The 15,739-nt window shown below is 38.9% G+C and overlaps 4 protein-coding genes across 6 annotated transcripts in view; all 4 read left to right on the forward strand.

Annotated features, from left to right (window-relative positions):
• LOC149399033 (putative disease resistance protein RGA4) overlaps window positions 1-1,276 on the forward strand; it is a 40,818-nt gene extending 39,542 nt beyond the window's left edge. The window contains exon 3 of the mRNA XM_089610997.1: window positions 1,067-1,276. The gene's annotated coding sequence lies outside the window, so the exon portion shown is untranslated. The remainder of the gene's footprint in view (window positions 1-1,066) is intronic.
• Window positions 1-15,342, forward strand: part of LOC149399035 (serpin-ZX-like) — a 35,886-nt gene extending 20,544 nt beyond the window's left edge. Inside the window, exon 4 of the transcript XR_016296350.1 lies at window positions 15,270-15,342. The gene's annotated coding sequence lies outside the window, so the exon portion shown is untranslated. The remainder of the gene's footprint in view (window positions 1-15,269) is intronic.
• LOC149399038 (uncharacterized) lies at window positions 1,680-4,004 on the forward strand. 3 transcript variants are annotated; one of them, XM_089610986.1, is made up of 5 exons: window positions 1,680-1,842; window positions 1,942-2,489; window positions 2,897-3,045; window positions 3,136-3,225; window positions 3,678-4,004. In XM_089610986.1, the coding sequence occupies exons 1-5, from the start codon at window positions 1,695-1,697 to the stop codon at window positions 3,778-3,780; spliced, it is 1,038 nt and encodes a 345-aa protein (XP_089467112.1). In that variant the 5' UTR covers window positions 1,680-1,694; the 3' UTR covers window positions 3,781-4,004. The 3 variants fall into 3 exon arrangements, with proteins under 3 accessions (XP_089467112.1, XP_089467113.1, XP_089467114.1); XM_089610987.1 differs by having other exon boundaries at window positions 2,900-3,045; window positions 3,678-4,002; XM_089610988.1 differs by having other exon boundaries at window positions 3,662-3,773.
• Window positions 9,655-15,481, forward strand: LOC149399039 (putative starch synthase 4, chloroplastic/amyloplastic). Its single transcript, XM_089611008.1, has 18 exons — window positions 9,655-9,799; window positions 9,880-9,943; window positions 10,047-10,178; window positions 10,441-10,645; window positions 10,895-11,029; window positions 11,117-11,221; window positions 11,315-11,413; window positions 11,542-11,670; window positions 12,226-12,277; window positions 12,352-12,462; window positions 12,835-12,947; window positions 13,246-13,414; window positions 13,801-13,887; window positions 14,246-14,317; window positions 14,485-14,598; window positions 14,910-14,971; window positions 15,078-15,174; window positions 15,270-15,481. Exons 2-18 carry the CDS (start codon window positions 9,883-9,885, stop codon window positions 15,387-15,389), a joined length of 1,863 nt encoding a protein of 620 aa, XP_089467134.1. The 5' UTR covers window positions 9,655-9,799; window positions 9,880-9,882; the 3' UTR covers window positions 15,390-15,481.
• Window positions 15,482-15,739: the final 258 nt, after the last annotated feature.

The raw sequence follows: 15,739 nt of genomic DNA on the forward strand, positions 1-15,739 counted from the left end.
TCTTAATGGGTAAAAATTTATTTACTATGATCGGTTAAAAGGCCCGAGATTCAACGGCTCAGTTTCAGTGGCTGTACATCCGACTCAGGTGTTACACTCCAAGCTGTTGCTTACACTCCAAGCTTCATTCCCCTCAAGGATTTTGTGGGGCCGGGAAAAGTTGAACACCTTAATATCAATTCAAGGTATGGAATTTTTTTTTTCTATACACTTATTGCATATGTGACTTGCATTGCTGTTTATCATATCGGTATTCGATGATCGTTTTGAAACTTTTAATTTTACCTGCCACTAATAAATTATTTCTTTTCTCTATTATACATATATTTGTGTCAACACTAGAACTGTTCGAGTGTAAGGCTTCATATTGAGTCGATATACTTGTCCTATTCACCTATAAGATCGATCTGTCATTTGAAAGTTTAGAGCTTTGTTTGGCTTGCATGTTAAAAGAATAGTCATTAAAGCTTATTCAGATTAAGTCATACTTGACTGTTTCTTAATCAACAAATAAAAGGTCCGTTTGTATTTTTGGGGTCTGATCTCGGTTCTTCCGCAGATCTTTCTCTTGTAAAGAAGCTTTTGCCTTTAGCAATATAAAGCGTTCTTGTTTCAAAAAAAAAAAAAAAAGCTTATTATGATCGATATTTTAAATCATTGTATTACCCTCTGGTTATTATCTTCTTGTAACGATTTTAAAGTGTAGTCTTTAGAGGACTTGGCTAGGGACTGGTCTAGGGGCTTTGTAATTTTCCTCTTCTCGATTTTTTTCGTTTTCGGGTTTGGCTTTTGGGTTGTGGGGTTGCGTGGTAGTTTCAGCATTTGCTCCGTCCTTTTGCCTTTCTCGTTGACATGCTTTGTAATCTTGTTACGGCTTTTCCGTTTTTAATATAAAGACCTGCTGTTTCTTTAATTAAAAGAAGAAAAAAAAAAGCGAACTATTTGATTACACGAAGAATATTCATCGGTTATTAACACCCAAATAAAACTTGTTAATTAGAAATACGAGATAATAGATATATCATAAAGTCTCTTTCTACTGATATTGCTCAAACTTTTGATTTAGGTGTGGAAAGCTAAAGCTCTTAGAAGAAACCCGTCAACTTCTGTTTTGAAAAGCAAAGCGCGCAGTGACCTTGAAATCTCTCATTTTGAAATAAGTAGTTTTAGATCGCAACATCATTTTCCATTTCTCGACTCGGAAATGTTTTCCATGTTGTCGACATATGTACTGAAATGGAACCACTTGTTTATTTATGGATGTTTGGCATATGAACTGTTCAGAGTACTGACGGTTATCGCGAGCCTTTTACATAAATGATCAACATATGAATTTCAACTGGCTAAAGAATTTCGATTGTGTGTGTTTTGAAAGGTAAAGAAGTCATCGGAATTGGAAGATAATTGAAGGGATGACAATGGGCTTCTCTCGATGCAGAGCTTAGAAATTTTAATTATGCAGAGCTTTGGAATTAGGCATATAAAGCACGGCTATGCACATTTATTAGTGTGGTTTCATTTCATTGCATATATTTTATTTGATGCTAGAGCGGATCAGGGCTCTTTAGGCCTATCTGCTAAATAATAAAGAAAAACATGTACGACTATTAATAAAGAAAACGAGGTATTTTAAACCGTACATGTAAATTATTTTCTTCTATACATGTCTCTTTTTTGCAGCGATTTAACTCCAAATGAATGTTTGTCACACGCAGGTTAGAAATAAAGTACAAAAGCTTAAGCAGACTAGAGATTACTCGTTTCTGTTGTCGGACGAAGCCGAGCTTCCAGCCCCCACTCCAAAGCCGGCTCCGCATCGGAATATGTGTGCTTCAGGTTCCGGTATATTACTCTCCGTCCCGTCTTTCTCCGCTTATGTATCTCGAGACATTCTATTTTTATAGAATGAAAACTTATACAGGTTTTTTGGTGATGTTGAAGATTCAAGACCTGCTTCGGCCCCGGTGACGAAGAGTAAGCAAGGCGGCCCTGTAAACGGCGCAAGGCATGCCAACGGTTTTAACGGAGAAAGAAGACCGAGTTCTTCAAACGGACATGTGAACCCAAAACCAGGGCTCAATAACCATAGATTGCCTTCAACGAGTAGGCCCGATTCAAGGCAGTCAGACTCAAGACGGCCTCACAGTAGCAACGGAACGGGGCCTGGTCGGCCTCTCAGGCCCAATGGAGGTCTCCCCTCAAAGGCTTCTTCTTCGTCGTCGGTTTCAAGGAGCTCCGTCCCCAATAAGAGGCCTCAACCACCACCAGCTTCGAAATCGCAGCCTCCTTCGAGACCGAAACTTGCTTCTCAGTCTCGCCCTTCTTCACAGTCGCAATCAAAGTCAAAGTCGCAACATTCTTTGAACTCGCGGCAACCACCACCTTCGGCCTCGAGACAGCATTTGGAGCAGCGCAGGGAATATCAGGGATCGAATAAGCCCAAAATGATCCCTAAACCACAAGGTGGTGGACTTTCGAGACCTCCTCAGGTATTTTTTTTTTTTTATGGGAAATTCCTCATAAACTGATTTTTTGTTTAATGCTAGTTTGACGAATATCAACTTCTAAAAATCTCCACAGCTACAAGTTAAAAAAAAAAAAAAATCAAACTGTAAACAATTCCCCTTTTTTTTTAAATGAGACATCAAACGGTAAAAAAATGCTAAATTAAAGTTACAGTAAAAACAGAAAAAAAAAACATTAAGGAAAATAGCTGTAGATTTTGAGAAACCAATTCAAACTGTAGACAATCCATAATGCACGGGATGAATTTTGTTTGTTTTTTTGATAGATATTTGTAGAATAAGTTTTGTAAAGTTGTAATTTTTTTTCGATTTTTTATTTATTGCTTTCTCTTGTCTCCGATTTTTTCATAATGATAATGTCACGAAATCAGCAGGCAAACAGGCCTCCATTGAAGCAAAATCTGTCACGACATAGATCTGGATCTCCCGTTGAGCGGCCAAAGAAAAAGCCGAAGCGACGGTACTCTGACGGGGAAGACGATGGCGAAAATGCCATTAGTATGATCAGACAGATGTTCCGGTAAAACTTCGAGTTCTTCACTACTGTGGTCGGTCGTTGATTGTTAAGATCGATCTCGAGCTGTGAATAATGATTTGGACAACTTTTCAGGTACAACCCCAATAAGTTTGCCGACCGCGATGATGATCTTAGTGACATGGAGGCCAACTTTCACGACATCATGAGAGAGGAAAAGAGAAGGTGATTCCTTTCTTTCTAAATCCTAAAATTCCATTATTTTCTCGACTTTTTAGGATAATTAGCCTCTGAACCATTATGCGAGTGGGCATTTTGGTCCCCATATCTAATTTTATTCGAAATATAATCCTTGAACTATTGGTTCTGTTGCATTTAGCCATTTAAATAAAATAAAAAATAATTATCGACACGTTTTGTTTCTGTTTAAAACATAGCTAAATTTACTTGCTCTCTTATTATTATATTACGATACAAAACTGACCACGGCTTCCCTTCTTTCCACTAAAAATATTAGAATTTCGCCAAAATAAAATTAGCTTAGGATCAAAATAACCACTTTAATAGTTTATGGTCTTATTTTAGCTTTTATATAAAAAAAACCCTACTTTTTTTTTTGTTGCAAAATTTGGTGGTATTGAGATGAATTTGGATGATGAAGTGGTGTGTGAATGCAGTGAGAGAGCCGGAAGAGCAGAGGACGAGGAGCAACTTCGTCTGATTCAAGAAGAAGAGAAAAGGGAACGCTTGGCCAAGATGAAAAAACAGAGGAGACATTAGAAGAAGACTCTAATCTTAGTTTTGACACATTTAGGATTTTATATCTCAGATTTGTTTTGTTTTTTAATTTGGGTCCTTATTATTTTTGACTGGTAAGTTATAAGTGGTCGTTGCTCTTTGTCACATAAAGCCCACCAAATTTGTTGTTTTTGTTAGTTGGAAATTCATGGTTTACCAACCTCTTGCAAATATAATGTGATATATGAGGTGTATTTTACTATTTTTTTAAAAGAGAATGAAATATTTCTTATCTCTTCTAGTTCAAACTTTGGGCTAAAACATAATGTAAAGTAATAAAGCTCCTCGAGATTGGACGGCTGAGATTTAATAGTGACTTGGAAAAATGGACAAGACAAGAAAAAGAGATAAAAGTAAAATTTGTTTGCGAAAAAAATTTAGATAAATTAATAAGTCATCTTTTTACAGTGTAAGGAAGAAGATGAACGAGAGAAGAAAAGGCTTTTCTCATTAAGTCTGAATGAAAAGAAAATACAGAGTATTTATATTGTTCTAGTAACCAATTAGATTGCTGAGGCTATAACAGAATTGCCACGTCAGCTTATTGTATGAAAATATCTAAGTTAGGAATAAAAGAGGAAAAAAACGACAGAGAATGAAGGTTCATAAGGAATGTGTGTCGTAATACTCCCCCTCAAGATGGAGAGTAGATATTATGTACTCCCATCTTGCGAAGAAGAAGGTGAAACTGAGAAGGATGCAGGGCCTTTGTGAGAATATCCGCGAGCTGTGAAGATGAAGGAACATGAAAAGTTTTCAGAACACCAGCCTGAATCTTTTCTCTGATGAGGTGGCAATCAATTTCGATGTGTTTCGTGCGCTCGTGGTAGACGGGGTTGGCGGCAATGTGGAGGGCAGCCTGGTTGTCGCAGTAGAGCATAGCTGGGTTAGGGTGCGGAAGGTGAAGCTCTCAAAGAAGGGCGAGGAGCCACGTGAGTTCACAGCTAGCGTTGGCCATACAACGGTACTCGGCCTCGGCGGAGGATCGAGACACGGTGGATTGCTTCTTCGACTTCCAAGAGAGGAGAGAAGAGCCGAGGAAAACGCAGAAGCCGGAGATCGATCGGCGAGAGTCGGGGCATTGAGCCCAATCAGAATCTGCGAAAGCTCGCAAGTGAAGATCATTCTGAGAGGGAAAAAGTAAACCCTGTCCAGGAGCTTTCTTGATATACTGCAGGATTCGAGTAACAGCGTGGAGATGAGGAACTCGAGGTTCAGCCAGGAATTGACTAAGCCGATTAACAGAGTAACTCAGATCAGGGCGAGTGATGGTGAGGTATTGGAGCTTCCCAATGAGTCTGCGATAACTGGTTGGGTCTGGAAGCAAATCTCCAACATCTTTGGAGAGCTTGAGATTCGGAGTCATGGGAACGGACGCAGGTTTGCTTGCCAGGTGACCAGTCTCCGAGAGAAGCTCAAGGGCATATTTCCGCTGGCAGATCGAGATCCCTTCTTTCGAGCGGGCAACCTCGATGCCCAAGAAGAAACGAAGAGGGCCAAGATCCTTGATCTTGAAATGTCGATGGAGAGAGGACTTGAGGACATCGACCGCAGAATTATCATTACTCGCAATGATAATGTCGTCCACATAGACTAATAAGATGATCAAACTGGTTCCATGTTGCTTAATGAAGAGAGAGTGGTCACAATGAGATTTGCAGAAACCATAAGAGAGAAGCGCAGAGGAGAATTTCTTGAACCATTGTCGCGACGCTTGCTTTAAACCGTAGAGCGATTTGTGGAGCCGACAAACTTGAGGAGATGAAGACTCCCCCTGAACCGGTGTATATCCAGGCGGCAATTGCATATACACTTCTTCATCTAAGTCGCCGTGAAGGAAAGCGTTTGCAACGTCCAACTGCGTCAACGACCAGCCTCGAACAGCAGCGAGAGAGAGAAGAACTTTGATAGTAACAGACTTCGCCACCGGGGAGAACGTGTCGAAGTAGTCTATACCCTCTTGTTGGGTGTAGCCTTTAGCAACCAACCGGGCTTTGTGGCGTTCAATCGAGCCATCGGAATTGAACTTCAGCTTATACACCCATTTACAACCAATTGGGTGTTTACCCGGAGGTAAAGAACACAAGGACCAAGTGTTATTATCCTCCAAAGCTTGTAACTCACTAGCCATTGCTCGTCGCCAAACCTCACACTTAGAAGCAGCAGGATAATCAGGTGGTTCAACATGGGAACTAATGGATAGGGTAAATGCGCGATAGGGATCAGAGAGTTGGCTGTAACTAACAAAGGAACAAATGGGGTATAGGGAGGCTGAGATGTTATCAGGTGAAGACTTTGAGAGGGTGAGAGAGCAATGATAGTCACGAAGGTAAGAAGGAGCATTACGAACCCGGGATGGGCGAGGTGGGGTGAGGTTGGGGTGTTCAGCCGCTGAGGTGGCTGGTGAGGGAAGGTGCGAAATAGGTTGTGATGGTGCTGAATGTGGTGAATCGGGTGCCAAGGGACAAGGTAGAACCCTATTGTCAAATATTGAAGGCTCAGGCGGGGATGGATTGTGGTTAAGAAAAGGAAAAATGGATTCGTGGAAAACAACATTTCGGCTGATGTATATTCTATGGCTCTCAAGGTCGAGGAGTTTGTACCCTTTGATCCCAGGTGGATAACCAAGAAAGACGGAGGCGCGAGCACGGGGAGAGAATTTGTGGCGATGGCTGGGCAAGGTAGAACCGTAACAGAGACACCCAAAGACACGGAGGTGAGAGTACGAGGGTTTTTTGTGTGTGAGGACTTCGAAAGGGGTTTTATGCGAGAGCAAAGGTGACGGGGTACGGTTGATAATGTACACAGCAGTGAGTACACAATCACCCCAGTAGCAAAGAGGGACATTAGACTGAAAAAGAAGGGCTCGAGCGACATTGAGGAGATGTTGGTGTTTGCGTTCGACTACGGAGTTTTGCTCAGGGGTTTCGACACATGAATGGAAGGGAATCACACCATTTTCTTGGTAAAAATCAGTGAATTTGAGTTCGGGGGCATTGTCTGAACGGACTGACTTGATTTTTATGTGGAATTGGGTGAAAATGAGTTTAAAAAAACTGGGAAAAATAGTGAGAACATCAGACTTGCTTTTAAGTAGGTAAACCCAAGTAGTGCGGGTGCAATCGTCGACGATGGTGAGAAAATAACGATGGCCCCCTGGAGTGTGGACGTGAAATGGCCCCCAGATATCAATATGAATGAGGTCAAATGGTGATTCAGACAGGTTATTGTGAGAGACAAAAGGTAAACGGCGCTGTTTTGACAAATGACATGTTTTACAATGAGGATTTAAACCAGAAACAGAGCCGTGGATATTCAAATCGTTTGATAAAATTTTGAGTTTTACAGGAGAAGGATGTCCGAGTCGAGAATGCCAAACATCCGGCTTGGAAACAGCAAAACAAGAAATAAAATTACAAGAACTGTTTGTAGGCTCTAAGACATATAGGTTGTGCTCTCGTTTACCCCTCCCAATCGTCCAGTCCCGAGTAAGGTCCTGAATGACACAAGTATCAGCTAAGAATTTGACATAGCAATTGATATCTCGAGTAAGAGTACTAATGCTTAGCAGGTTGAAAGAAAAGGTTGGGGCATGTAAAACATTCTGCAAAATAAGGTTTGGGGTGACAGGGACAGACCCTATGTGGCTGACAGGAACCGTATGACCATTTGGGAGACTAATGGAGACATTGCTAATGGGTTCATAAGTGGAGAAAAGGGTGAGGTTCGAACAGATATGATGAGTTGCACCGGTATCTATGATCCACATGTAAGATAGGGATAGAAGGATGGATGTACCGTTCAAAGTGTGAGATGTGGCAGCAGAGGCAGACGGCGGTGAGTTATTTTGCAGTGGAGATTGCAGCTGTGAGCTGAGGAACGAGATGAGCTGCTGTACTTGATCTGTGCTTAGGGAGACGGATGGTTGCAGTGGAGAAGAAGTCGGGGGTGCTGGTTGAATCCCAGTGGATTGAAGTGAGCTCACGAGGTTTGAGGCTGCTGAATAGCCTTGCTGAGGTGCCTTGGTCTTGGATTTGAACTGAAATCCGGGTGGAAACCCATGGAGTTTGAAACATTTCTCAGCTGTGTGCCCAAGAACTCCACAGTGAGAGCAGGTTGGGCGTTTCCCTTTGTTGAACTGGGCAGCCAAGGCAGTTGCCGGGGCCTTCGTGGGAGTAGAGAGTGTGTTGACGTTGAAGGCAGCTGTCTCCGGTGCACCTCCGAGAACGCTTACCCCCAATCCTCGCTGCCTCTCTTCTTGCACCACAAGGCTGAACACCTTAGCAACTTGAGGGAGTGGTTCAATCATCAAGATCTGGCCACGAATGCCTGAATACGAATCATTCAGACCCATAAGGAATTGCATCACCGTCTCTTGTTCTTGGTACTCGATCCATGCCTTCATGCCTCCACATGAGCAGATCGGGGCAGGTTGATAATTCTTCAGCTCGTCCCACAGTATTTTCAGCTTCGTATAGTATGTGTTGACGTCGAGGGAACCTTGAGACAGCCCATTCAGCTGTTGCTTGATCTGAAATATCCTCGGAGCATTGCTTTGACGGAACCGATCATGAAGATCAACCCAGACAGCTCGAGCATAATCAAGATACAAGAGTGAATCTGCTATATCTTTTGACATAGAGTTCAAGATCCAGGAGGTTACCATGCTGTTGCAGCGAGATCCGGAGCTGTAGAGAGGATCTTCAGCTGCCAGAGTCGGAACAGACCCATCTACGAACCCGAGCTTGTTTTTGGCATTTAAGGCCATGGTCATCGCTCGACTCCAGGTGTTGTAGTTAGGGCCGGTGAGAATGTGAGAGACGAGAACCATTCCTGGATGATCTCCGCTGTGTAAGAAAAATGGGTTTGAGGAATCCATGGTCGCCGGTAATGGATTCTCGACAGAGGATGGAGAGGCTGGGCTGACTGGAGCAAAACGATTAGCGTTGTTGTTTTGTCCACCACGAGCCATGATGAAGAAAAGAAGGAGAAGAGCTCAGAGTGCAATGGAAGCTAAATGCTCTGATACCATTTTACAGTGTAAGGAAGAAGATGAACGAGAGAAGAAAAGGCTTTTCTCATTAAGTCTGAATGAAAAGAAAATACAGAGTATTTATATTGTTCTAGTAACCAATTAGATTGCTGAGGCTATAACAGAATTGCCACGTCAGCTTATTGTATGAAAATATCTAAGTTAGGAATAAAAGAGGAAAAAAACGACAGAGAATGAAGGTTCATAAGGAATGTGTGTCGTAATACATCTATTATGCACGTGAGATTAATAAAATTATAATATCTTAAAAGTAAAAAAGTTAGAGGATAAAAAGCAAGTGTTTTTTTTTTTTTTTTTTTTTTTTTTTAAATGATAACAAGCAAGTGTTGTTAATAAAGAGCATCACAAACCAGAGTAGAAGTGGAATGGACGTTAAGTTTATGATTCATTACCTGTTTTTTTGGGAGATTATTTACTATTGATATTCATAATGGCATATGCCGGGATGGATTTTTTTTTTTTTTTGAAGGCAGCTTTTAGCTGCAGTGGGGATTGAACCCACGACCTCCACATAAGATCCTAGTAGTACCGCTACTATCCTAGGTACCGCTGGCATATGCCGGGATGTGTATGTATATAATGCTACTTTTAGTTTCAGCAAAAATAATTGAAGCTGAAAGAAGTTTGGGATCTAGTGATTTCTATATCATTACTTTTAGTACAAAAATAAATTTAAACTTCAAAAATGATATAAAAAAAAAAAAAAAAAAAAAGTAACAATGAACTTAAATTCACACGAGTAATTTAATTTGCGAAGGCGAGAAAGAAGGAATCGAATTAAATTGAAGTTATGAAGGCTTGATTTCCTCTGCAAATGCAATTCAATGGAGTCCTCATTCCTCTCTCAAATCCACGATCAAGCCTCTTCATCGCTCCCGATCTCCTTCTCGCTTCTCGTGCTCTTTCAGGTTGGAAGGTCAAGGTCATGGAAACGCAGACATTTCTCAGGTACAGAATCGCTATATCTTGCTTACTTAATTCCCCTCTAATACCCATTTTTGACCGTTTTCAATTCTCGCTTTTTAAAGTCCATGAATGGCGGGGATAATAAACAGGCCGAGATTTGGCAATACTTCAAAGAAGCTCAGCAGAGTAAGTCCCTCTGCAAATGGATCCGGAATTTGAGTACTCGATTTTTTTTTTTTTTTTTGTGTGTGTGTCGATTAATGGTGGTTTATTTGGTGTTGATTATTAGACATTATGTACTTGAACAAACAACGCGTAAAGGCCGTGGATGAGCTCAACAGAGTCAGTGAAGAGAACCACTCGCTTCGGGAAACTGTAAGCCGGCTTGAGGCCGAGAAAAAGCTAGCTCGTTTTGGGGAAGGTAACTTTTGCTCGGCCCTCGTTTTTGTTGAATAGATCTTAGTTTATTAATTCTGTGACTGCTCTATAATTTACAAAAAATTATAAGGTCGGTTTTGAGATATGTATAAAGCTAAATGTATAAGGTAACTTTTCAGGGAATTTTGATTTTTGTGGTGTCTGATGAGTCTCTTCCATTTATTTATCGGTTTGATCAAATGGTATACAATTTTTTTCTACACTTGGGCAATGTTGTTTGGCTGAATTGAGTTGAGTCTATGTAGAAAGTCAGACGCTGTGTTGGGAATTACTGCTTCGAATAGACTCGCTGGTTCTGACGGGAATGATTGGCAACTCCGAATCGTCCGATTTGAGGAGGCTGATCATGGATTGTAGAGTTGGTCTACACGATGTTTTTTCCGGCGTTCGTGAAGGGAACGATGTCGAGTTTCTAGAAGCACTCCGTCGGTTCTTGGACAGAAGCAAAAGGTACACACATTATTTTATTTATTTTCTAGATGTTTAATTGGATTTCGGACCCGGAGTTTCACATTCTTTTGCACATGAATGATTCTCTTTGGCATCAAATGATTTTAGAAAGTATCATATTTCATGGATGGAATTTTATAAATTAATGAACTAATATTATTGCCTTGATGAATCGTACGCTAGAATATCTCTTTTCATGCGTTCCTTCCCCGGTTCTATTAATAATTTTTATTTTTATTCTCGACCCAGAAATGCATTCCATGTTGTCCACATATGCACTGAAATGGAACCATTGGTTTCTGTTGGATGTTTGGGATCTTATGTGACGGGATTATCGCGAGCCTTGCAGAGAAAGGGTCATCTCGTGGAGGTTATATTACCCAAGTAATCAACATGATCTAGGATTATTTTATTCTATTTTTGATAGATTTTTTTTAAAATTTATTCCCAATGACTTTGCACTGGACATAGGTATGAGAGCCTGGACCTAGAAGCAGTTCAAGGGCTGCGTGAAATCGATGCGGATTCTTATTCATACTTTAATGGCCAATTACATGAGAACAGAATTTGGAATGGGTTGGTAGAGCTCATTTTTTTCTTCTCATGGGACATTGTAAGAAACTATGTTTTAAACACCTACTTTTTTTTTATTTGTTTTGTTTTTTGCAGTGTTGTTAGTGGTATCGGAGTTACTTTAATTGAACCACGGCTTTACTCTTCCTTCTTCGACCGTGAGCTGATATACGGCTACTCGGACGACTTCGAACGGTTAGAAATAAAACTATTTCGGGTTTATTCTTAGTTCCCTTAAGTCATTGATATTTTTCACGTCGATGATCACAATCATACCAACATTTTAACTTTTTATTGTCAAATTCGCCTTTTATGATTCTCAGATTTTCCTATTTTTCGCGTGCTTCTTTGGATTACATATTGAAATCCGGAAAACGGCCCGATGTATTACACATCCACAATTGGGAGACCGCTATCGCTGGACCACTCTTCTGGGATGTCTTTGAAAAGCAGGTTTACCTTTATTAACACAAATGAAGAACTAACGACTTGGATATCAGTTTTTTAGTACTTGTAACTTTAGATATCAGCTTTAAAAATGTTATGATTAAGCTTGTGAGCATTTGAAATGTTAGATGTGTAAAAGAGTGAAGAGCCGTAGATTAATAGATTGGACGATGAATCCATGAAGAGGTTTATTAGATCCGTTGCTCTCTTTAGTTAAAAAGTTACGGTCTGTGAATGTGATCAGGTTATACAATTACTTGACTAGTTCACGTGGAAATGCCAATAAAGACTTTAAGTGAGAATGAGCAACTATTTCTCTAGATCATCTTTCAGTTAATAATCCTATATGGAAATTTAAGTTCATGTAAAGGGTATTTATTTTTAATTTTTTTTTATGTCAGATTTTGACGTAAAGCTATTTTATTAGAGAAGCTCTCTCTCAGTTTTACTTCTGTTCCATATGCGATCTTCAATTCCAACAAATGATCCTTTTAGAAGTGTAATTTTTCTTCGACGATTGTTCGTTCCTTAATTAGTATTTTTTTTGTTTATTTATTACTGGGACTAGAAGGTACAAAAATATTGTTCACATGCCAGAACTTAAATCTACAGGCAAGAGCTGTTTCATTTCATGTCCCGCTTCATGTACTATCGGCATCCCCTTTGACCAATTTTCATACTTATAGTGTGTAGAGAAACCAGAAAAAATAGCATTATGCGGACTTGATCCTCGCAGTCTTCACCGAGCCGATCGTTTGCAAGACAGCGATAAAACTCATCTCGTCAACCTTTTAAAGGTAAAAATCACTTTCTTTTTAGTTATTATTATCTTTTTAATATAAAATCTTTGATTATAGTCACCTTGCTAGCTCTCTTATTTATAAGGCCGAAATATATAGTTTGGCCTGCAAGTTTCATCAGAAAAAGTCCAATTCATGCACCATTTCTATCTTGGGTGATCAAAACTGTATCAGAGAACACAGTATGCAGAACTTTGATACCACAGTTGATTGAAACATATATCTCTATATTGACGAGCAATTTCTTTTCTTTCCACAATGGTTCTCACGTTTTTATTTAATTGTTTTTAACGTTATTACATGCCAAGAGTTCTTTAGCCTCGTGTCATGTCTTGAGTTTTCCCGCGTGTACGTATTATAAGTTTTCAGGGTGGAATTGTGTATTCCAATAAAGTGGTGGTAATGTCGTCAATGCATTCGAAAAGCAAGATTATTCAGAGTCTTCTTAGCCATGGCTTGGAATCTACTTTGAATGCTAACAAGTAAGTTTATACATTTAAAGGCCAATCATTGAACTTGGTCTCAGAATCTTTAGATATATTGGTAAAGTTGTGTTGTACACTGCTATTGGACGACCAAACACTATTCATAGGAAAAAAGAATGAATCTTTTTAGGAAAAATGATTAAAGTGTTAACAAAACCATTAGTTGTTGGACTATATTACTCAAAATATTTAGTTTCTATATAATCGTGGAAATGTCATTTTATTGCAGAATCACGCCTTTTTTTGTTCTTCAGAAGATAGATAGGTATATATTAAAATATACTCAATGTTTCAGGGACAAGATTGTTGTTTCTCCTTTTGGATTTGAGAGCTCTACTTGGGATCCTTCCACAGACAACACTCTTCCGGAAAATTACACCGCGGATGACAGCACCGGGAAAGCCTCTTGCAAAATCACACTACAACACTACACGGGATTATCTGAAAACACCTCTAATATAGTTGTAAGAATTCTAGTTTATTCTTATTAGTATTGTTTAGCCTTTGTTTTTTTTTTAAGAACGGTTTTACTATTTGATAAATTGAAAACCATATACATCATGTTACATCTTTGGCGATATCATAAAGTCTGAATAAGAAGGGAGACGAGGCATTGTTATCATAAGAAGAAACACTTCTAAATTCGTGTTTTGTTGCTATAAATAAAGCTTTTGAGAACTTCGTTTAGATAATATATGTGACTTGTAACAGTTATTTTTACAATATTGAAATTTCTTTTTTGCTGGGCCACGGTTTTTCTCCGATTTTTGGAGTTCCCCACGCATATTCTTGTTTATAGTTATTGTTTATTTTTTTTACTCATCGACGTGTGTTACTGATTCTGTCTTAGGTCGGATGTATTCTCTCCGATGTTTCAGATGTTGATCTGGAAAATCTCAAGGCTGAAATTCAGAGTGCTATCATCAGAGGTGTTCAGGTTGTTACACACATTTTCCCCGTTGAAAAATAATACGCATCGCAGCTTAAATTTTTATTTCAAATCAATATCCAAACTTATGAGAAAAATTAAACTCATTTTTGCTACTGCCACCTTTTTTTTTTTTGCACCAAGAGTTACATTTTTTTTTTAGAAAAAAAACCTTGATTGGGAACTTTCTACTATATCAGTGACAGTAGTTGATGCTTTCTTTTTCTTCTGGAAAGTTTACATTAGTTTCAAATGCATATTAAATATTGGCCTGATTTTTCTTCTAATGATCACATAAAGATATGGGCTTTCGTATAATGAGTTGTGACACGTAAACGAAATTATTTTGTGGTTTTTTCCCTTACAGTTTATCATCATAGGTAATGAGAATTTGTCAAAAACAAACAAACGGTTTCAATCTTTCCAAGAAGAGCTTCAGGTACAAGCCGAACAGGCTCTTTTTTTTCCCCTGGTAATGAAAGCAAGCTTGATTGAAACATCAAAATGTACTTGATTTTATTTTCATTGCCTTTTCATGGGGTTTGTTTATCCAGATTTGTATTTCGAGCTGAATTAATTCCATTCGACTAAAAAATATACACGCAGGATGATAATGTACAATTTTGTCTCCAACATAACGAAGCGCTCTCTCATCTGATCTTTGCGGGATCAGACATTATCTTGTGCCAATCATATCACGACCCTGTTTCTCAAGCTCCGGTGAGTCTCTCTCTCTCTCTCTCTCTCTCTCTCTCTCTCTCTCTCATTAGTGATTATAAGGTAGAAACAGAACCATGTGATACTGAGTCTTGTGGCATAAAATATTTGCCTAGAGATTTTTATTAACCTTGTTGAATTAGACTCTTATAACTTATACCAAGACCCGAAGCAAAACCCGTTTACTAAGCTTGATTCTCTTGTGTAAATGTTTTCCTAGGAACCTTATTTGTCTATATATATATTCATTTTTATTTTTAAAACCGTTGAATAGCTTGCAATTTCATTTTTTTTTGTTTATGTTGATAATGTAGCTCAAGGCATTGAGATACGGAGCGGCTCCGCTGGTAATTAACTCCAGTAAAAGCATATTCCGGTATCTATCTCTCTTTCTCTCTCTCTCTCACTCGCGCCTGCTCACACACACACACACACCGAAAACAGTAATTGACTATATTGTTCTCTCTCATGTTTTTGTGAAGACCTTTCGTCGATCACGACAACTGGACCAATAAATTCTCTCGGTTTATAAGCTCTACATTCAGAGATATGTCGCTTAGCGAAGCTCTTGATGAAATTGTACGTCTTTCTTCACAGTTTTATGTTGAGTTTTCTTTTTATAAACTGTGATATAAGAAGTAAAGCTAAATAAATTCGATTGTGTGTTGTAAAAGGAAAAGAAGTCGGCGGAGTGGGATCAGAAGATAATCCAAGGGATGAGAATGGACTTCTCTTGGGACGCCGAGTGCTGTGACATCCATATTTCTACTTATGCAGATCTTAGGAATTTGTAAATAACTACACAATGTATATGAAAAAGCATATATGTGTACATATTTGTTAGTAGTGTTTCATTGCATATATTTTATCTGGTGTTAGAGTGGGATTTCTATATAGACCTTTCTAATTCAAAGTTCAAACAAGTTGTGCTAAAATAGACGACTATAAGTTAATAAAATAAAAATGCTTACATAATAAAACTTGATATTTGCTAGAGAGTAAAATAATACGTAATATTTTTAACTATGAGCTGAAAATTGGCCAATTTGTTACAAAGTAGACTACCAAGAATATTTAATAAATAAAAAAATAAATTGTACAAAATAATGGCATTTTCAAACTAGTAACAATTTAAATTGTAGAT

Source organism: Urtica dioica, chromosome 4, assembly GCF_054948205.1.
Source record: "Urtica dioica subsp. dioica isolate 48M chromosome 4, U.dioica_male_clone48M_v1_H2, whole genome shotgun sequence".
NCBI lineage: Eukaryota > Viridiplantae > Streptophyta > Magnoliopsida > Rosales > Urticaceae > Urtica > Urtica dioica.